At 35.2% G+C, this 23,661-nt stretch overlaps 1 protein-coding gene across 5 annotated transcripts in view; it reads left to right on the top strand.

Moving 5' to 3' along the window:
* The window catches only part of CCPG1 (cell cycle progression 1), a gene marked incomplete at its 3' end in the record, with an annotated part of 38,618 nt that extends 14,962 nt beyond the window's left edge, over nt 1–23,656 (top strand). For 2 of the 5 annotated variants that reach the window (XM_082647483.1, XM_082647484.1), the window contains exons 2-10: nt 1,282–1,350; nt 4,124–4,244; nt 5,941–6,017; nt 6,982–7,186; nt 9,412–9,507; nt 11,309–11,560; nt 15,966–16,087; nt 18,787–20,195; nt 22,680–23,656. In XM_082647483.1, the coding sequence (XP_082503609.1) occupies nt 1,291–1,350; nt 4,124–4,244; nt 5,941–6,017; nt 6,982–7,186; nt 9,412–9,507; nt 11,309–11,560; nt 15,966–16,087; nt 18,787–20,195; nt 22,680–22,869 (2,532 nt within the window). In that variant the 5' untranslated portion in view covers nt 1,282–1,290. Of the gene's footprint in view, nt 1–1,281; nt 1,351–4,123; nt 4,245–5,940; nt 6,018–6,981; nt 7,187–9,411; nt 9,508–11,308; nt 11,561–15,965; nt 16,088–18,786; nt 20,239–22,679 lie in introns of those variants that run through there. The other 3 variants (XM_082647485.1, XM_082647486.1, XM_082647487.1) reach the window with 3 other exon arrangements.
* Between the last annotated feature and the right edge of the window lie 5 nt (nt 23,657–23,661).

Raw genomic sequence — 23,661 nt, 5'->3', positions numbered from 1 at the left:
TTAAAAGTCACACAGTCGTCTTTAGGTCTTATTTTAGATTTTGAATAATTTGTCTGAAAACATGCTTATTTTATACTATCAGTGACCAGCCACCTCTCTGTATCTTCTCTTTTTAAAATATTAATTTACGAGAGTTTCCAGAATCACTAATGGACGGTCCACATCTATATTTTTTGCCCTGTTTTCATTTGTGCACTGGTTCCATATTAAATTGTCTGCAGTAGAGTTCTGTTAGAACACTAACCATCAACTTGGATATAATGGGTTCTCAGTATATGTGCAATAATAGAAGCATTTATAAGACATACGTATAGAACAAAGTCAGCAAGATACCATTTACTTTAATGAGCTTAATTTTTTTTTTTTTTCTGGCATGCGGGCCTCTCACTGTTGTGGCCTCTCCCGTTGCGGAGCACAGGCTCAGCGGCCATGGCTTACGGGCGCAGCCGCTCCGCGGTATGTGGGATCTTCCCGGACTGGGGCACAAACCCATGTTCCCTGCATCGGCAGGCAGGCTCACAACCACTGTGCCACCAGGGAAGCCCAATGAGCTTAATTTTGAAGTTTAAATAGGAGTTTCAGATAGAAAGGGTAGAACAAACCAGATAGAGTGACCAATGTGTGCTGGTTTAGGACTTGAATCTATCTAGGTTATTGCCAATGGCCACAAGTTTCTAACCAACTTCTGGTCTTTTTCTTCCCCTGTTTTAATGTAACTGAAGTGTTACCAACATGGTTATTTTCCTAAAAACCATTTGATCACATTCCTTCCCTGCTTGAAAATATTAATTGCTTCATGTTGACAACAGTAGATTTCATTTTGCTGGGCCTTGGAACTCTTCTCTTTCCCCCACCTGGTTTCTTCAGCCATGATTTTCACACCGTACTGTTCATTGAAAACATAGGCTTTTGCTCTGGCTGACTGTTCCCCATTTGTCATTCCCTCAGCAGTTGACTTCCTCAGAGTCAGATTGTTTTCATTTACCTTTGTTTCTGCCTGGCCAAATCCTACATTTTCTTTCAGATCCAGCTTGCCTCTTCATTCCACAGTACGACCGTCTACACTGTTTTGGCTCAGGAGGATCTCCTTGTCATAAAGTTTGGTTGTATTTGTTCATATAGATATGCAAGCATATCCTGTCTGGTAAATCTATGGGTGGGTTGTCTCAGTTTCACCTGGAAGGCAGTAAGCGCCACTTTTTGTACTTGGGTCACATATAGTACTTCCTATAGAATTTTTAAAAATGTGTCCCACATATCAATATGTTTTTGTATTTGTAGACCTGAAAAATGTCTGAAAATTCCAGTGACAGTGATTCATCTTGTGGTTGGACTGTCATCAATCATGAGGTATGCTACTGAATACTTTTTATAAGGCAGTTTGTAATATTACAGTGTTAACAGTGATGTAAACTGGGTTCTTTGAAGGCCATTAGTTTTTTACATTTAAGCATAAGGTTCCATTGTCTATAGCTTTTCCCACCTACATTTCACTTCACTGCTGAAAACTCTTCACGAGCCAGCATGTTATTGGACATTGCTTTCCTCAGCTTTGAGACATTAGGCAGGTATTTACTGAGGGCTTATTATTGGTCAGGTCCTGTGCTTTACTTATGTTCTCATAATTTTAAACAACCCTCTGTGGTACAGATTGTTTTCATTCTCATTTCATAGTTGACCAAAGCTTACGGAGATTCAGTAATTTGGCCAAGATTATGTAACTAGAAAGCATCAGAGCCTGCGTTTAAACAGACCAAGGAGCATGGAGAACATGTGTTCCACCCATGTTATGTTATGTTACGTTACGTTATATTATCATTTCAGAACTTGATGGAAAAAGGACTATGGCTAGAACTCTTAAAAAATGAATTTGATTATAGAAATGTGATGTTACATAACTAGTACATAATAAACAGTAATTTATTTTCTCACACTGGTAATATATGTTAATTACAGAAAAATCATAAAATAGTGATGTATAGAAGCAGTAAGATAAAAACTATACCTATTTAAAGTGTTAATGGATTTATCTATAATTTTCCTGTTTATTTTTAGACTCAAGCCTCACTTATTTTCCTTCATCAATAAAAATTTTAAACGCTATTTTTTACGATTCCTTTGATAATTTAATATTTAGACAATTGGTTAGTCATGACTTCTAGAAAACAACATTAACCAAAGTTTCTGCAAGAAAGTTTTAAAATTTATTAGCAGCTGTACGAGTTGAAATGAATGTGGTTTCTTTTTCTTCTTTCTTCTTTTTTTTAATAAGTGACTTTTCTATTTTTAACCTGTTTTCTCCAAAGCTTAGATCAACTCTCATAGTAACAATTTCTCCTTCAAGGATAATTAACAGTATAGAAGTAAGGCAGCTGTGGGAGTCTGTAGTGTGAAGCAAGATAGCAGACTTTTCTGGCATTTAGCCAAGTGTGTCATTTGGGCATTCTGTATTAGAAATACCTTGTCACAGAGTTGATCATATTTGTACCTTTATCCTTCTTCCTTCCATATCTTGTTATCAGGTTCTAATCTTTCTTGCTAATGTCTCTTACATGTATTTCCTTTTCCTTTACCATTGCTACCATTCTGATTTAGGCCAGATCTGGTCTCCCCAGTGACTCACAATTCAACCCGAACCTTGTGTCTGTTACTACCATTCTCCTGCCACTTTAGGCAATCCCAAAATCTTATACTCAGAATTCTCTTTAGGACTCAACTCAAACCCACTGCTTTAATGACATCTCTTAGTTTTTGCTGTTGTGAGTTATGTATATCAGGAGAACTCAGACCTTTGATTTCATGGATTACTAAATTATAGGAAAATTGAGGGAGGGGCCTGGAGAGAGACAGAATCATTAGTGGATAACTTATTTTGCTAATTAACATGAGAAAAAAACCCTGTTAAGATCCACTTTTATTAAAGAAAAGACAGTCTGACATCAAAGTAAGAAGGAAAACCTTGGAAGAATAAGAGTCTGAAATTTTATAAGGAAAGTTTACTCCATTAATCTAATAGGTTAATTTTAATCCTTGCCCTTAAACCTTTTTAGTCATATGTTGCAATAATAAGTAGTTATTTGCTTGTGGCTGTTTCTCTGAATAGGCTATAAATTTGAATTTTAGATTTTAGTTTTTCATACCCTGTGACACTAGCAAAATGTCTTGCCTAGAGTAGTTCTATAAGTGTTGAGTAGAAGCAAATTAATAGAAATAGCTAAATTTAGAAACTTATCCTCTGGGATTCAGATTTATTGCTTGGGCTTATAGCATAGTTAGAGTGTTGGACTTTTAGACTGACTTCTTTTATTGTTTTTAAGATTTAAAAAAATTTATTTATTTTTGGCTGTGTTGGGTCTTTCGTTGCTGTGAGTGGGGGCTACTCTTCATTGTGGTGTGCGGCTTCTCATTGTGGTGGCTTCTCTTGTTGCAGAGCATGGGTTCTAGGCACGCAGGCTTCAGTAGTTGTGGCATGTGGGCTCAGTAGTTGTGGCATATGGGCTTAGTTCCTCCATGGCATGTTGGATCTTTCCGGACCAGGGCTCGAACTCATGTCCCCTGCATTGGCAGGTGATTCTTAACCACTGTACCACAAGGGAAGTTCCAGGACTGACTTCTTTTAGAATCTAAACCTATGGCTCCCCTGCTGTAGGTTTTATGGACTAAATTGAACAAAAGGAATAGATACTGGACTTCCCTGGTGGTGCAGTGGTTAAGAATCCGCCTGCCAATGCAGGGGACATGGGTTCGATTCCCGGTCCAGGAAGATCCCACATGCCGTGGAGCAACTAAGCCCGTGCACCACAACTACTGAGCCTGTGTGCCACAACTACTGAAGCCTGTGCCCCTAGAACCCATGCTCTGCAACAAGAGAAGCTGCCACAATGAGAAGCCCATGCGCCGCAACGAAGAGTAGCCCCCGCTCGCCACAACTAGAGAAAGCCCACACGCAGCAACGAGACCCAACGCGACCAAAAATTTAAATTAAAAAAGAAAAAGGAATAGATACTGTTCCCTTTGGAGTATAGCAGCATCTGTGACTTTTAAAAATGGAAGCATCTACATGTAGTCACATCCAGCTTTGGGCAGCTGATAGACGAATAACTGATTAACACTTTTTATCTAGGGGTCTGATACAGAGATGATGAATTCTGAACATGGTGTAGCCAGTGACAGCTGTGAGCTCACCCCAGAATGTTCATCTTTATCACAAGAGGAGCTACAAGTATTGCAGTTAGAGCAGGGAGGTAAGTTTAAAGAAGTCTGATTTTTCTTTTTTTTTTTAATAGGATATGTGAGCAACATTATGAATCTTGCCTTCTTTCTAGGTGGGCAGCCTTTCTGGCTAGTCTAAATCATCAAGTCACACTGAAAGACTAGAATTTTCGTGTGGATTAGGTGGGCAGGCCTAAAGAACCCAGTGGCACCAAATTGCCCAGGGGGTTTGTTTGTTTGTAGCTATAGTACATACTTGGGCCTCCATGTGACTCTTTGATACTGCTAGTGTAAACAGTGACTAAATATTATTAACCTTGATTAAGACTAGTGATATACAAAATTATTTATTCACACAAAGGATTTACTAAATTCTTCTCCAGTTACCACACTTCAGAGTACCTTTGGTTATAGGTGGTAAATGGCATTTAACTACTGTATTGCATTAATGTTATATATTCTTCTGTGGGATTTGATGCCCATATTAATTATATAGAGGATTAAGAAACCCAAATAATTAATACATCTTCATATTTAAAAATTATTTCTTAAATTTTCTTTTAAAAATTGCATTAAAACGTAAACAGAATATTTCTCCGTCAGGAGAATAAAGTGCATGTGTCAAGGCCAGAAATATAAAAGATTATACCTGTTAATCTTGTTTTCAGCTTAAGTGTTGATTGCTATTCTCATTTGAACAGTGATTCTCATCTTTCATGCGTCAGAGATCTCTTTGAGAATCTGAAAGCTGTGGATGGTCTCTCCCAAGAAATGCATATATTTAGATATTTAAAAAAAAATTTCCATACTTCCTCAGGCGTCCTTGGACCCTAGTCCACCTTCGTTGAGGAGTCTTATCTCCAAATTAATATTCTGTTAGGAGCTATATAACACACACAAGTGATGTTTGGGTTTTTTTCCCTTTGTTATTTTGGTGGGGTTAAAATAGAAAAACAAATGATGAGCAAAAAAATTCAAAGCCATCTATAATTCTTTTTATCTGGAAGTAACATTATACCAACAATGCATATACTTTGCTATGCATAAAACCTGATGCTTATTGTATACTGTTTTAATATTTTTAGCTTCTATTAACATTTTATAGCCTTTTTCATTAAAAATATGACATAAAATCTAATTTGTATATTATTTTTTGAGAGTTTCTTATAAAATATATATGCATCTGCTATGGTGACATTATCTTGTTTTTCTGTGTTCTTTTGAGGGCTTGTTTTTTATAGTCCATTTTTTATTGTAAAGATTTGTAATTTGAAGCCATAGTTTTGATTCTTGTGTTACTAGGCGTTGACAGTCATTAGAATAGTGGTACGTTTAAGAATTATGAATAAACTAAGAATTTAGGAAACGTGCCGTCAATTATCTGAGAATCAGTTTTCCATATTAACAGGTTTTTACAAACACCTTGGCTTAAGTACTTTGGAATTGTAATGTAGAGATTGTTTATTTAGGGATTATGGTTTTTAGTAGATTTTTAAATGAGTTCAGTTCAGTACCTAAAATTATCCCCTGACAATTTCAAATAGTTATATTTGAAATACAGAGATCTTTTTAGTAACAATAGAGTGACTGTTATAATTACATGTGGCATTTCCTTAAATCCACTTTAAAAATTAGGAATAGATTTTATCTGCCTATATTATATAATATATGCAGACAAAAAAAAAAAGTCGATGAAGTGTAATTAAATTGATCTTTGCTTTATGTCAGAGAGCAGCCAGAATGGCACAGTGTTAATGGGAGGAGCTACTTATCCAGCTTTGGAGGAAATGAAGTCAGCACTCGAGGTAACCTTGTGTTTTACTATGTGGCTATATGATAAACAGTATTTATTAGAGAATACTAATTAAAACTTCCATTTCTATTTGTGTGTTCTGTTCCTATTTGAATTATAAATATCTTTTGTTGAAAAATTTGGGATTCTGCAGGTTGGTCAGTTTTAAGATTAAAGTTAGCTTCCATATAACTCCTAATTAAGTAAGCTATCTTTTAATTTAGAAAAGCGATTTCTTGGTAATGTGTTAAAGATCTATTCATTTCACCTCTAATATTTTCTTTAGAAATATGTTGCTTTCTTGAATTATATTGAGAAATTAAGGGTTCATATCTAAAATGAAGGTTAGTTTTAAAATTTGAGAACAAACTTTGTCCTTTGGCATTTTACTTGACTTCCAGATAAAACTAGATAGCTGGATGATCTTTACATTACATAGCTTTTGAAGTTTATCAGGAAAATTTAATCAGTCTTTTATGGGCTCCCTGACCACAGAGTTATGCCCAAATAAACCCGTAGAACTGGTGAGAAACAAATCCTCTCCTTTTTGTGGACATTGGGTTGGAAAGGTGGGTTTGTTTCTCAGCTTCTGCAGCCCACGAATGAATGGTAGACAGCAGTTTGATTTAATTCTGAAAGAGAGAGTTGCCAACAGGTTTGATGGTATTTTCAGACTGAAAGATAAGCCTACTATTTGTTTTTGTTTTTGGGCTTGCCACACGGCTTGTGAGATCCTATTTCCCTGACCAGGCATTGAACCCGGGCCCCTGGCAGTGGAAGTGCAGAGTCCTAACCACTGGACCGCCAGGGAATTCCCTAGGATGAACCTACTATTGCGTAATCCTTTCCTGTTGGGCAGGACTTATTTTAAACCCAATCACCATACTACTTAAGTCCATTATATACTTTGAACTGCCTAGAAAATATAAGGCCCATAAATAATTGTTGAATTTGTCTCTAAAATTATGATTCTTCAGGGAGAGGAAGAAAAGTTACCTGATGACAATCTCTATTTTGGAGCTGTCAGTGATGATTCTGATATTGTTACACTTGAGCCACCTAAGTTAGAAGAAACTGGGAGTCAAGAAGAAGCAATAATTGTTAAAGAAGCACAGAGTCCGGAAGACTTCAACATGGGCTCTTCCTCTAGCAGCCAGTATACGTTTTGTCAGCCAGAAACTGGTAAGAACTACATAACGGATACGCTGATAGGAGACTTAGGACTCTTGTGACCACATTTTATATAATGGCTTGTTTTCTGACCCTGAATTTCAAGTTTTGAATATGTTTGGGTAAAACTCATGAAAATTTTTTGTAAAATCTACTGATATATCTAGTGTTTTCCTAGATCTAGGGCCTAGAGCACAGTAGTCCAGTAAATACCATCTTTTATCATTGAAAGAAGAGAAAAAATAGCTTCAAGGAGATTTGTTAATGTCTCAAACACTCCAAAATGCATTTGACAGTTTTTAGGTCTTTAGGAGTGGGAGATTGAGCCATTATACTTAAAAAAGTAGGACAATGTTAATAAGATTTTTAGTTACAGTGGTACAAATTTTATATTATAGAAATAGTGAAAGAAACTTTATTGAAGGCTTCCAGATCCATTTAATTATTAGTCAGTCAACAAACATTTATTGTGTGCTACCATGTGCCAAACAGGGTTTAAGGAACTGGCAAAACAGCAGCATCCTAAAGCCCCTGAACTTTGGATCTTTCACTTTAGATTGAGTTATGAAAATGTACCTATTGTAAATCACATTCTTAATGCAGTGAATGCCTATTGTTCAGACAGAATCATTTGGAGGTAAAATGTGAGTTACTGAGCTAATTCCCTCTACAATTCTTTGGCACAGTTTTAGGGACATATATAACATCTTTCAGGGTAATATAAATATTTAGACACAAAGTTACAGAAAATCTAAGAAAGAGATCTATAATTAACCCACGGTGTTTTTTTGTTGTTTTTTTTTTGCGGTACGTGGGCTTCTCACTGACGCAGCCTCTCCCGTTGCGGAGCGCAGGCTCAGCGGCCTGGCTCATGGGCCCAGCCGCTCCGCGGCATGTGGGATCCTCCCGGACCGGGGCACGAACCCGTGTCCCCTGCATCAGCAGGCGGACTCTCAACCACTGTGCCACCAGGGAAGCCCAACGCACGGTTTTTAACCCCCAATTATAATTTAGGGTGAATTATGTGAGAGATACCTGGGACATTGCTAGTGATAATAAGAGTTTCCAAATTTGATGCAAAAACAGGAACGTGTAGGGCTTCCCTGGTGGTGCAGTAGTTGAGAGTCCGCCTGCCGATGCAGGGGATGCGGATTCGTGACCCGGTCCAGGAGGATCCCACATGCCGCGCGGATCGGCTGGGCCCGTGAGCCAGGCCGCTGAGCCTGCGCGTCCAGAGCGTGTGCTCCGCAACGGGAGAGGCCACAACAGTGAGAGGCCCGCGTAACTGCAAAAAAACACAAAAAAAGACAGGAACGTGTAGTATTTATTTCAGATCATTGTCTTAGATTTTACCGTTCTTTGTTTAATTTGCCAGAATCAGACAGTGGAATTTTTCTTATTCTAATTTAAGCTAGTAAAATTCAAGTAGAGGTTAAACCAGAAGCTGGTTTAATTTAAAAATATTTGTGGGCCAGAATGTATAGTCAGATTGAAGCCAGGAGCATTGCAGAAGAGTCAAAGCAGACATTTAAGAAACGATGCCACACACTGTTGACTTTTTTTCCAGGAACTTCAGTACTTAAGATCACATTAATCTAGTTTTTAATTTCCTTTCTGAACTTGGACTTCTTGGGAATTTTACAGATTCAGTTAAGCAGAGTATTTTTTTAGGTGTATTTTTATCCATTGCTGTCCCTCCCAAGGGAATTAATTATTTCAATAAAGAAAATGTTAAAAAATAATCAAAAATGATTTCGGACTATGTTGAAAATAGTATGTATACATCAATTATCAAGAGTTTTTGTTCTCTTCCCTTAGCCTGTATTTTTCTTCGTTGGTTAATTTCCTGCTACCTATTGCTTTTTTTTTTTTTCTTTCCCTTTCTTCTCCATCTTTATAGGATTTCAACTTCATTTTTTTCTTTTTATAAATTAGATTCTATGGCAATAATCTTTTTGTTGATTTAAGAACATTTCCCACTCCCTCCATATGACCCTCTGCTCCCCTAAGGAACCAGAATTGGTAGCTGTAGAAAAGTTTGTATTGTGTGTGTGTATATATATATATATATTTTTTTTGTATGTATGTTTTTTAAAAAGGCATGATTATTAGATTTCGATGGAGCACAAGTGATAATGTTAAGTGATAATTAAAACAAGTGTTTTTCAATTCTCTTTTTCCTTTTTATTCTTTATAATAAAGCTTTATACATCTTTTTTCCTGTTTATTCACAAAAGAAAGGTGGTGGGAGAAGCTGTGGAAGATTCCTGAATGCATAAGGGGATGGGATGATCAGCTGAAACACCATGTTCCTAGCCAACTCGCTTTCCAAGGTGGTGTGACTAAATCTGATCAGCTTTTCTAGAGCTGAGTGTGCCTAGTCACATTTACAATTTACTTAGTGCTTTGAAGATATCTGTTGTAATCTGTGATACTCTGAACAGGTGTTCAAAATTGATCTTGTAATAAAGCTGGCTAAGCTTATTGCATGCCTTTGCATTGCTTGCATCTTGGACTGTGTGCCAAATTATGCTTTAAAAGAAGTTTAAAAATCAAAATATTTCAGCTATCATACTTATGGGTTAAAAAAGATGGAAGCATTAGATAAGGATGCGAATTTGTTCATGTGGGTTAGGCTGGTTTGTTTACTTAGACTGTATAATGAAGGCAGTAAGTTAATGTAGAATTGAAAATTTAAGAAATTTTGACAAATGGTTTGTTTTTATATTTACCCATCTTAATAATGTCAGAAAGTCTGACTTAAGTACTCCAACCATGATCATGAATGCCTTTGTATTATGTAATGCTTTGTTTAAGTCTTCCTTTCTTTCTCTTTTTCCAAGAAATGTAACCTCACAGCTGAGGCGACGACATCTTGGAAAAACTAGTGATCAAGAATAACCAGATAAACATGATGGGCATAAGGGTTATGACCAAAAGATCTCTCAGTGGCATCTATTATCACTAAATATTAGGAATATTCATTCATTCAGTAGTGCCTTCTGTCTTTGTGTTTGTTGTTGTAAGTGTGAAAGTTATAAATTCTCTACGATACATCTTTTAGAAGTACTGTCTAACCTAAGTCACCAGCTTTGCTGTGGCATGGATACCCTGTCTTCTGAAGAACTGTTCTGCTGTTTCGAAGCATGAATGTTTGTTGTTTTGGAGCTCTTTGTATCAAATTCATGTTCACATTTTACCCTTACTTTTAGTGCTTTTTTTTTTTCTTCTCTCTGGCCTATGGAAATTATTACTGAGTCATCTAATCTTCTGTGTCAGCATATAGTTTATTGATATATGGAACAATGTTAAGAAATTATACACTTGAAAAAGCTGAAGATGTTTTTTTCCAATGAATATGCTTCTAGTCCTTGAGATTTCTTGTGGAATTTTTTTTCCAATTTATTGTTTTTTATTATTCTTTTCATAAAGGAGCAGCACAAGACTAGTCCTTAATATCGGAGATAGCTGTTGTGTCACTTCCTCATGCTGACATATTTACTAGAGGGTAAAATTAATAACCTTCTAGTAAGAGTGGCAGTCGAAGGGAAGGGCTCATCTGACTTCTGGAAACCTGTGTTAAACTATAGTGCTTTGAACCTTGATTTTGGGCTCATAGGATGGAAACAAAACTAGGGACTAGTACACTCAAGGAAACTTTTGGTAGTTGTTGTCTTTTTTAAGTCTCAGGAACTGCTTATATACTTCCCTCTGTTCCTTAAACAGCTGAGCTTAAATTACCTCTATTTGAAATTAAATGAAGAGATAGAGGGTTTTTTTTCCCCTTCTAGAAATAGTATTTGTTTGTGGCTCTAATAGCAGTGAAATTTAATAGGCTATGAGAATGATTGTTCTAATGGTGTAAACTATAAGGGAAGTTAAAAAAAAGAAAACAACCAAAACCAGGCCCTCAAAGGCACAGAGTATAGTTAACAGTTTCTTATGTATCACAGTTGAAATCTTTGGCTTTATGTTGATAAACTTGAAAACTTGAGTTTTTGTTTCTATTCTGTTGTTTTTGTTCTTGGCTGTTGTATGTAAAAAGGCATGTAGGGATGGCATTCTAAATCATATTTACTGGGAAGGCTTTTCTAAAATATTTAATATTTATCTACATTTTTCTTTTTAAAATAGTATTTTCATCTCAGCCTAGCGATGACGAATCCAGTAGTGATGAAACCAGTCATCAGCCCAGTCCGGCCTTTAGACGACGCCGTGCTAGGAAGAAGACTGTTTCTAGTTCAGAATCTGAAGAAAGGTTACTTGCTGAACAAGAAACTGAACCTTCTAAGGAGCCGTGTAAACGTCAGTTCAATAGTGGTCTCAATAAATGCGTTATACTTGCTTTGGTGATTGCAATCAGCATGGGATTTGGACATTTCTATGGTAAGTATTTGAAAATTTGTTATATATAAACTGGTGGTAAAGAGTAAGGAATTCTGGGATCCTTTTTCAGTGTCTTCCTTAAAATATATGTCCTTGGAAAGCTTGTACGTGTTTGAGCCTTGGTTTGCTCATGTGGAAACTGGGGATAGTGTTGCTTCACAAAGCTGTTTGCACTGAAATGAGGTAGTATTTAAGAAATGTAAGGATTGCTCATATATATATTTATTTAAAGAAAATATTGGAAGATTAAAAATCTGAAATGCTCATTACAGGGCAAATCGTTTTAATTTAGAATCACAGTTAAACTAGTTTTAACTGTGACTTTATCAGGAGGATTATTTAAATTCCACTTAAATAGTTACATATGAAATGTCACAATAATAGGTGCTCATTATTTCTACTTTTAGGTTTCATGAAAGCACTATATTTTGTGACCGTTGTTGTTACTTCCATGATTCACATGACTTAAGAATTCATTTGTTTTATACTTTTCTCACTATTATCCTTGTTAGTGTTTATTTACATTGATTAATAATTTTCTTAATGCAAAGCCTTTAAAAGTATCCTGGGTGAAAAGAGGAAGGAATTCCATGTGGTGTTACTTTTCTTTTGGGAGCCTAACCATTCAATCTTATTTAAGGTATATATTTGTACAAAGATAAGGCTGAGAACTGAATATTCATTCTTTTTGCTTTATTAGAATTTTGAAAAAGACACTTTAAACAAATGTCTTAGATCTTGTCAACTTCACAAATTTCAGTTTGCCTTGTATTAACTACTTTTAGGATTTTTGCCTACATAATCCACAGTTTAGCTTTCTGAGTAAATCTGGTTTTGCTAGTTCCTTCCAACAATGTGTTCCTTAAGACTGAAGAATTACATGTTCCCTTTGTTGATTTGTGGAAAAGATATTATTCAATATAGTGTAATGTTAGAAGAAAGTGAAGACAATCCTGTTTAAAGTCAGAGTCAGTAAAATGTGTTTCTTCTTGTATTTAACTTTATATTAATAAAAATAAGTATTTAGACTCCTGGTGGATGTCTGCTTGAATTTAATACTGGGATCTTGTAATTCGTATCCTCCCTTGAAGTTCGTTGTAATGAGATTTGACTTGAAATACATACTTGTTTATTATCTAGCTGGAGCAAGTATATGAATATGTTTTTTTGAGCTTGGTTTTTTCCCCTTGCAGGTAAACATGGAGGTAACAAAGGAGAAGGTCTTACTTTAATCTTCTTTTCTTACTAAAAAAAAAATTGGACAGTGATTTAATGTTAATCCACATTGCATTAAAACTCTACAAATTGCATGACCTTTAAGTATTTTGTAGAAAGATCAATTTAGGAGTGCTTTCAAAGTTGAGAAATTATTGCCCTGTTTTTTAAGAATTTTGTTTACTTGTAAAATTTACTTTATTAATTGTATTTAATAAACATTTTCCTGTAGTATTTCAAATTAGCTTTTCAGAATAGGAACAACTTTCATAATAATAGGTCCATATAATAATATGATTGGCTCAGGGAACATAAAAAAACTTAACCTGAATGATAGCTTTTCAAGGTCACTTTTAAAGGACATCACATTTTTTTTTCTTAATTGTGGCACCGATCTCAATACTTTAAGAGCTCTTTTGAGTTGATTTTAGAGCCAGCTTGAATTTCTCAGGCACTGTGAAGTCAGTCATTGCACTCCATAATCAGTCATTTGCTTTATAATCATTTAACAAGAACTACTAAGTTAATCACTCAGAACATTCACCAACCTTGGTGATATAAATTTGGAGTGTCAGATCTATCTTGGAAGGAAGAGAGAACTAGAAGGACTGAGGATAGTAAAAGAATGTACTATAGGTGTTTGGCACTGCTTCAGGTCCTGAAAGTGCTTACAAAAATTTTTTAAAAAATTCTTGATGAAGCACCTGTTTTATTCTTTCTTTTACCTGTAGACTATCCATGTTCCAAATCAACAGCGGAGTTTAATTGATTGGTTTCCTCATGGAGTTGCTTTAAGTATAGGCTGTCCTGCTTTTCAGCAGACATTTCAGTATAACAATATAACTAGGTGCTAAGTTATGAAGCACAGACAAGAATCATAGCTCAAACTATGACACTGAGTCACCCTAGAGATGGTAGGATTTAAGTTGGGGGTCTGGACTTACACTATGTGGAAGGAAAGTAGAACATTCTAGCAGTGGAGAACCTGATAATCTGAAAGTAAACTTGCTAGGTTTGGGAGCACTGAAAAGACTGGTAGGATTATAGCAGAATAGATATTTAGAGATAATGGAAAATAGGTTGGAATATGTGGGATGCTATTATATTGTAAAACATCTTGGAATCCGAGTAGGAGAGTTTGATTTATAGAGTGAACTGAGAGCAGTAATTTTAGAGGAAAAGTGCAGGAAGATAAATAGTGTGGGAAAAATTAGAACAGTTAACTAGAAGGTTTTGTAATTCAGGTATTCAGTGATCAGGACCTTGACAGTTCTCGTGATGGTGGGGATGGAGAGAAGGCTGGTGAAATAAGGGACACTGAAGTAACAGTGGAAAACAGAACTTTGAGCCTGGATGCTTGAGATATTGGTGGTTTACTTTTTAAATTCCAAGAAGTGTGTTAGCTGCTTTACTTTTGGCGTTGGGGGAGTTAGAGGGGAAGAGTTTCGCTAGATGAGAAAGTTAATAGACGGTGAGCACAGTTCGGTTTGTTTTTACTCAACTTTATTTTAGAATAAATTAGGGCAGGTGCTGAAGTTCAGTTTTTTGTTTTTTGTTTTTTAAATGAAGACACCCCCAAAATTGTGCCTAGCAGGCAGCTGGATATATTGGCTGCAAGCTCTGGTGAGATTGAGACTCTTTACCTGTAGAAGAGAAGTCTTACAGCAGTGGTAGCAAAAACTGACAGTGGGTTAATGTGATTAAGGTAGGCAGATTTGTGGATATAACCAGAAGGCCTTAAACCCTGGGTTGTAACACTTCATAGTTAGGCAGCTGAAGATGTAGAGGGGGAAAAAATACCTAATTGTTTGTGAGATTGATTGACAGAGGACACATTGATAGTCATCAAACATATGCTATGTAATGGTACTGCAAACTCAGATCTCAACACATTAGTTTTAAGTTATTTTCTAGTGGCCAAAGGAATTCATTCTGTTAGCAGTTTGAAAAAAAGAAGTTTTCAGTTGCCTTGGGAACTATAGATAAATTTATTTCAATATTTCAAAAAATCTGAGATTCTTTTGAGTAATATTGAAACAAATTTGCCATGCAAATTTGTGATTTTTTTTTTTTTGAGAAGTGAATTCTAACAGGATATCATAGCTGTTAACTGGTAACAGTTGTCTGTAACTTGGCAGAAGTTTTCTCTTTAGTGGTTTTCAAGATGTACTGAAGAAATAAGTTAATTTTTCAGAAATCGATTAACTATTAATTATTATATTCTTTTTTTAATTCAAACAGAAAGTCACAAAAATTATAATCATCCTCATCAGTTCACTCAGTCCCATATTATATTCTTTCATTACAAAATTCTGTGATGTCTTTTACATAATGGTATGCCACTCAGTAGATGTAATATTATGGTTGCCAAATGCATTTTGCCTTCTTTTTGATTTAGTGTTGTTGTTTTTCTCGTGCATGAAGCATGTAGCAGCACGTGAACAGCATGTCTTGGCAAATTAACATTTTGATTTTTAGGATGAAAATATAGCATCCTGGTTGATTTACGATTTCTTTATTACTGGGATAGGGATGGTGATACTCCAGTACAGACATAACTAATGCAGAGTTATTAAAAGATCTGGCTTTGAGAATGGTGGGTAATTATAGTTAGCCAATTATTTTTCTTGCTATTCTTTTTGGGCTTGTGCTATATCATTTAGGCAAAATACAGTGAGAAAAACTAGACATCTTCATTTTTCCTTAGTTACTTATAACCTGTGAATAGACTCCATGGTTTGTTCCTTTCTCTGTTGAAGTGGGGAATGCAACACTTTATGTACCTCAGCCCTTAAAAACAACAGTAAGACAGAAACTTTACATAAATTTTTTTGTTTGGCAAGGTAATATGGTCTGGCTTGTTTTAATCAAGAGGATAGTGAACTGCTTAAATATCCCTGGTGTATGCTAAATAAAGTAAAAAATATATTAACCTACTTGGCCTGATTTATAAATTAACATCCATATACCACCATTTGATGAATGACACTGTAAGACTTTACTTATTCCTTCTTTGTTTATATAATCAGAATTTTTATAGAACTGTGAAATGCTGATATTTTGAAGAAAATGATCCTGTCTGGATTAAGCAGTTAAATATATGCAAAGTAAATGTTTTATTGTATGTTTAAAAATATTGGTAATCATGACATTTATGTTATATATCCCTAATAAAAATTTTTATTTTTAGGCACAATTCAGATTCAGAAGCGTCAACAGTTAGTCAGAAAGATACATAAAGATGAATTGAATGATATGAAGGATTATCTTTCCCAGTGTCAACAGGAACAAGGGTCATTTATAGATTATAAGGTATGTGCTAGAAATAAAATTTTAAAATTCTGTTAGCCAATAATTATGCTATTCAGATACAACTACAGTGCAGATTAGTAAATCAGTAATAATATTGGTAATTATTGATTGAGTACTTACTGTGTCCTGGGCACTGTTGTACCTCACATACAGTATTTCTCTTATTTCTCACCACATCCCAGTGAATTAAGCAAGTATTAATTTCATTTTATAGTTGGGAAAGAGGCTCAAAAAAGTTAAGTAACTTTCCCAAGTCTAGCAGCCAGCAGAGCTGAATTTAATTCTGTTTATCTGACTCCAAAGATGTTATTCCTAATCACTATATTATAGTTAACATTATTTTAATTGATATTATCTATAAAACATTATTATTATTAACGTTATTTTTATAGAGCCAAGCAAAACATTTTCATTCAGTGAGAGAGAGAGAGAGGAGAGTTTGTAGCTTCTCTAAGGAGCCACCCTTGATCAAGGGAAATAATCAGCCAGTCCTTTTTCTCTGGTTTCATGTCAGTTACGAAGAAAGAGAAAGCATGTTACACTTTCATACCTGAAATTCACCTGGCTCCAACAGGACTGTGCTGTCTATTCTGGGTTTATGAGGATTAGCAAAATACCTGGTCTCCTCTCTAGTTCTTGCCTAAGAAGGGTGTAGGGATTACAGATAAACTCAGGGTAGAAAGGTAAACTATTCCTTTTTCCTTCCATTTCCCTAAATTTCCTTCACAGTTTATTTATATATTCTTTATAGGGTTATGATTGTATTTCTTTGGAAGACAGAATCCCACTTAACATCTGAAATATATCTTTCAGGGAGGCACTACTGAAGTTAATTGTAAATAGTTTAGTTTTCCCTGCCTTGAGCAGAGGATGTTATAAAAAAGAGCAGCTATTTCCTTCTTACCATCATGGTTTATGGTTCTATAGAATGATGTTGGCTGTAAGGAGACTCGCCCTGTATAGATGTTTGCTGAGTCAGTTCTTGCATACCTTTTGTCTCCAGCTGTTAAATGTAGTTTGGATTTTGAAGATCATCATGGAAGACCTGTCCAGCATCTGCTTAGTCACTTGATTCAAGATTTTAGAGTTTACTAGATACAGAATATTGTACCCTCCAGTCATTCTGTGGTGCTCCCCGTGCTTGTGCATTTAAAGATAATGTTACATTAGTCTGTTCTACTCCATAGTTCACTTAAAAAAAAATTGAAGTGTAGTTGATTTACAGTATTAGTATCAGGTGTACAGCATAGTAATTCATGCTAATTCATAGTAATTCATAGATTATACTCCATTAAAAGTTATTACAAGATAATGGCTGTAATTCCCTGTGCTGTAGGATATATCCTTGTTGCTTATCTACTTTATACATAGTGGTAGTTTGTATCTCTTAATCCCGTATCCCTAATGTGCCCCTCCCCCTTCCCTCTCTTCACTGGTAACCACTAGTTTGTTTTCTATATCTGTTTCTGTCTTGCTACATGCATTTGTTTGTATTATTTTTTAGATTCCACAATAAGTGATATCATACAGTATTTGTTTTTCTCTGACTTACTTCAGTAAGCATAATATTCTCCAAAGTCCATTTCTGTTGGGTAGATGAAACTTGTTTTCTCTCACTCAGGGAGAGCAGATGAAATGACTGTAAGGAAATTTTAAATTTTAATTTGTTCTTTGAAGGTTAATGAGCCAGACAGTGAAATATCCATTTCAGATATTTATTTTTCAAGTGGAAAATATCCTCATTCAAAGGATTTTTTTTTTTTTTGGTCTCTGTAATTCAGATATTTTTCTGGTCTGATTCAAAGGGAATAGTCATAATATTTGTAGTAAATTAAGCAAAGTTATATCGTTTTGCTGATTTATGAAGATATTTTAACTGACTAGATAGTGCTCTAACAATTAACTGACTGGATAGTGCTATAACCATTAACCTGTTTAAGCATATTGTTTAATTTCTTGCTGTTGTGATGAAAGTTTGTTACTAATACATGTATTGAAAGAAAGAACATTCAAGGCTACCTAGCACTGCAGCAGAATTCTCTAAACCTGACTGGACATAATTTCTCAGCAAGAATGTTGACTTCAGAGTTGCATTGCTAATCTGGTTACAGTCTCTTCAGAAAATTAATTGAAATTGGAGAAATTAGTTGTAAATGTCACCAAGATTCAGTGTGTTCTCTAAAGTATGGGAGAACTTGTATAACTTATGTGAACTTCGAGATGTTAATTTGCGTACGACCAAGATCTTTCAAATAGGACTAAGATTATTGAAATTTTTTTCCTTCAAAGAGTGCAGTGAGTATAAACAGAACTTTCTGAAGCCTGAAGTCATCTCTAGCTGTAATTTTACTTTTTATAAGAGATAATCGCCCTCACCCAAGGACCAGAGAACCTTTGGTCCTTCCTACATTCTCTCTAGGAGCTTTCTCAGGAGAGATTGGAGTCCTGTAGTCAAAAGATAGAAGGCTGTCTTCCTCCAGTGTGCTATGTTTTTCTTTTGATGAAGCTCTTTGCTGTGCATTTTCCTGCATATGAACCTTGTATTTTCCAGTTTTCATATATTGAAAAAACTACATAAAGGGTAGTCTCTGCAGAAATAGACACTAAACATTTATGGGGTATTTGTTGCATCTTAAAGATTTAAATTCAGCCTTTAAAGCTCTTGATATTTTTCTTTCTTATCTTTGAAAAAACTTTAGTCATTGAAGGAAAACCTTGCACGGTGTTGGACCCATACTGAAGCAGAGAAAATGTCCTTTGAAACTCAGAAAAGGAACCTTGATACAGAAAATCAGTATCTAAGAATATCTCTGGAGAAGGAAGAAAAAGCCTTATCTTCATTACAGGAAGAGTTAAGGAAACTAAGAGAACAGATTAGGATATTGGAAGATAAAGGGACAAGTGCTGAATTAGTTACAGAAAATCAGAAACTTAAGCAGCATTTGGAAGAAGAAAAGCTGAAAACACAAAGCTTCCTTAATCAAAAGGAGACTCTGTTGGCAGAAGCAAAGATGCTAAGGAGGGAACTGGAAAGAGAACAACTAATAACCATGGCTTTAAGGGTGGAACTCCAGCAGCTAAGCTCTAGTCAGTCATATAGCAACCCAGACTCTCCCAGTGTAGTGACTGAAAAAAAGGAAATAGAAGTGTTACGGGAAAGACTCACTGAGCTGGAGCGCAAGCTAAACTTTGAACAACAGCGTTCTGACTTGTGGGAAAGACTGTATGTTGAAGCAAAAGATCAAAATGGAAAACAAGAAACTGATGGAAAAAAGAAAGGGAACAGAGGAAACCACAGAGCTAAAAATAAGTCAAAGGAAACATTTTTGGGTTCTGTTAAGGAAACATTTGATGCTATGAAGAATTCTACCAAGGAGTTTGTGAGGCATCATAAAGAAAAAATTAAACAGGCTAAAGAAGCTGTAAAAGAAAATCTGAAAAAATTCTCAGATTCAGTTAAATCCACTTTCAGACATTTCAAAGATACCACCAAGAATATCTTTGATGAAAAAGGCAATAAAAGATTTGGTGCTACAAAAGAAGCAGCAGCCAAAAAACCAACAACAGTTTTTAGTGAATATTTATATCCACAGTATAAGGCACGTACACAAAACCAGAATAGTAGAGGCCCTACTACGCAAAGAGAGAGAAGGAAAGAAAAGCCTCATTTTGAAGAATTTGGAAAAAATACAAATTCACAGAAATGCAGTGCTGAGCATGACTGTGGTGGAAATTATAATTCTTTCAGAAAGGCTTGTTCTGGTGTATTTGAATGTGCTCAACAGGAATCCATTAATCTTTTTAATGTTAAAATGTTGAATCCTGTAAGGATAGATGAATTTAGACAGTTAATAGAAAGGTATTTATTAGAAAAACTGGATAGTTTTCATCATTGGAAAGAACTTGATCACTTCATCAATAATTTTTTCCTAAATGGTATCTTTATACATGATCAGAAGCTCTTCACTGACTTTGTTAATGATGTTAAAGATTATCTTAAAGACATGAAGGAATATCAAGTAGATAATGATGGAGTATTTGAGAAGTTGGATGGATATATATATAGACACTTCTTTGGTCACACCTTTTCCCCTCCATATGGACCCAGGTCGGTTTACATAGCACCATGTTATTATTATAATAGTTTTTAACATTTATATTGGATAGCATTTGTATCATTTGATAAATTTCTTAGAATGTTACTACAGTTGACCTGTAAACAACGTGGGGGTTAATCTGCATATGACCTGTAGTCAGATCCTCTGTATCTGCAATTCCTCTGCATCTGTGGATTCAACCAACCACAGACCATGTAGTACTGAAGTATTTACTATTGAAAGATATCCATGTGTAAGTAGACCCACGCAGTTCAAACCCACATTGTTCAAGGGTCAGCTGTATTTGTAAAAGTACTTCTTGTAAACAAAAGTACTATTTGTAAAAGTACTTTATTGCCTGAGAATTTAGGATAAATTAAATTGAAAGATAAAATTTTAAGTTAAAATCTATTACAAACTGAAAATTTCATATAATCAATTTGACTTGAGCGAATGGTTTAATTTCTATCTTAAAAATCAGTTAAGGATATATAATCCTATTTTAGCCTATTTTGTTTCTTTTCATTATACTTTATGAAAAGATAATCATTTTAAGTGAAATTATTTTCCTTTAATTTTTTATTTACTCACTTTGGGAAGCTAGGAGGAAAAATACAGATTTCACTTTGAAATCAGAATAACGATTCAGGTGTCCCACTTACTTTCATTTATCTATTCCATTTACCAACTAAATTATGATATCTAATACATTTATTACAGAATTATTGTTGGTAAAGGTAGAGGTATGATCAAAGTGGCAAACTTAGCAAGCCAAAAGTTCTAATGTGTGTGCTTTATATATAATCTCTAAAAGTAATATTGTATCCATTGCATATCAGCTTTCTATTCTGTAACATGAAACTAACCTAATCTTCTTAGCTTTATTTTTTTACCTTTTAGAAAGGGAACTAACTTTGAGATAGTTTTATATATATATCTTTTTGAGTAAATGTAATGTGTCTATAAAATAATGAGACTGATTTTGGTGTCTTTAGTCATTAAATACATATCTAGTGCAAAGTACTGTGAGGCTGCCCTGAGGAAACAAATGAAAAATTCTTGCTGTCAAAGAGCTCACAAGCTTTTGGAGAATTAGGTCAGTACAAGGAATGCAGTGGAGGTATGGAGGCATATGTATATGGTGGCCTCAGTCTGGAGATGTTTGGGAAGGCTTCATAAGTGAGATGGCCTTTGAACTGAACTTTTTAACAAACTTTTGAAGGAGAAGTGAGAACTTGCCAAGCAGATAGGGTGGGACATTCCACTCAAAGGGAACTTCATTTGCACAGATTTGTAGATATGAAGACATGCTACTTTAAGGAGGCAAGGTAATGCTGGGGTGTGAACAGAAGAAAAGATTCAGAGCATGAAGAACCTTCACTTTATGCTGAAGGACTTGCTTTATTGCATTTTGGGTCACGGGCAGTAGCCTGCAGGGTTTGTTGGAAAGGGTGAAGCTAGATGCTAGAAAGCGGTCTTTTGAAACAGTATAGACATGAGCTGATGGGTATCTGAACTAGGGCAGCAGCTGGAGTAGAAAGGAGGAGGCAGATTTGAACAATATATAGTAAGTAAAATTGGTGGTATTTCTTGTGAAAGGGAAGTAGAAAGTAACAATGATTTCCAGATTTCTGGGTTGGGTCACTAGTTAGATAGTGACATCAGCTACACTAAGGAATACCATAAGGTTTTGCATAAGGGGAATTGGAAATGAGAATTGTGTTTGGAGGGTACCTGTTGACATACAAGTAGAGAATTAGTTGGCTGTTGGTTATATGACTGTCTCTAGCCCAGACTCCGTGCGTGTGTAGACAGTCTAGGCTGGACATATTTATCAGACTCCTGGGGAACACCAACATCCAAGGGGTTGTAGAGAAAGAAGGCTGAGAATGAATGGCCAGAGAGTGGCATCATGAAAATCCAAAGATCTTCTCAAGTAAAAGGAATATTGCAGTGTTAAATGCTTAAACAAAACAAAACAAAAAAACGGAAAAGACTGGATTTCTTGGCTGGGAATTGGATGGCCGTGGATGGCATTGTGGAGTGTTTCAGTGAAGTAGTGACAGAAGCCTGATTATAGAGACGGAGAACTGTTCATGTAGACATTGTTTATAAGCCTTAGCTTCGAGAGAGAGACTCTGTAAGAGATGTATATGTATTCATGAATGAAGCCACTGGGGGGGGGATTAATTTTTATAGGAAAGGAGGAAAAATAATGGAAACACATCTCATTATTTTATTGTCACATTTCTACTTATCTATTGAGTGTTTTCCCTCTTTGCCAGCACAGTTTGTCTATTTTTTCCTTCTATAGGATAAAAGTATAAACTCACTGAATCTTTTTCGTATGGTTATAGTAGGATTATACTTCAGATTAATTTAACATCCTTTTTCAGTGTTCAGATAATAGATTAATGGAGAAAAACTTTAAAATTGTTTCTTGTTTAAATAAATTTAACTCTAACATGGATGAAAAATGTGTTTACTGCTTTCAGTCGACCAGATAAAAAGCAACGTATGGTAAATATTGAAAGCTCCAGGCATCGAAAACAAGAGCAGAAGCACCCTCAGCCACAACCTTATAAAAGGGAAGGTAAATGGCATAAATATGCTCGCACTAATGGAAGACACATGGCAAACCTTGAAATAGAATTGGGGCAATTACCTTTTGATCCTAAATATTGACCATCATGATTAAGTTAAATTAGAAAACTGTAACAGAAACTTGGATGCTTTCTATACTGTTTGGTGTTGAAACTAAGATGAAATTATCAAGATAACAGTGTCTTTTTATCATTTCGAAGTATCAGTTTGATGATTTTATATTATTACTCAGAAGCATCAAGCAGAAGCTTACTAACTTGCATTTTCCGGTAGTTTAGCTTTGCTGAATTTTTCTTGGCACTGGAAATGTTCAACTGTAGATTTATATTAAGGAAGCCAGGCATGCAACAGATTTTGTGCATGAAATGAGACTTCCTTTCAGTGTATGAGCTTAAAGCAAGCTCAAATCATACATGACAAAGTGAAATTAACACTGATATTTGTGTTAAATTTCCAGTAGAGCTTGAAAAAAGTACATTGTGATGGAATTTCATCTCTAACATTTTATAATCTTACACTTCTTGTCTTTTTGTGGGTTCAAGAGCCCGTTGACTTGTGAAGAATTTGCTGCCTTACGAGCTTGCTGACTTGTTCTCTTGTGAAATTTCTTGCACATATGAATATTGTGGAAGAAACAATAAAACTACACCATGAGGAAAACTAAAGGTCTTTATTTAAAATCTGGCATTTGCATTATTAATATATGATTTTATATTTTGTGATATTTTTCATATATTTCCTCAGTAGTGATATTTGGTAAAGCAGTTCATAGTGGTTTTTTGCTAGTTCCATGAATTTTACCCAGTATTTACTAGCATATTTAAGCAGCATCTGGATATTTCTGCTCAGCAATGTCTATTTCTCTGAGAAAGA

The sequence above is a fragment of the Grampus griseus genome (genome assembly GCF_964374135.1).
Source record: "Grampus griseus genome assembly, chromosome: 2".
NCBI classification, from domain to species: Eukaryota; Metazoa; Chordata; class Mammalia; order Artiodactyla; family Delphinidae; genus Grampus; species Grampus griseus.
Note: the sequence above shows the minus strand (reverse complement) of the source record. Positions and strands in the feature narration are given on the sequence as shown.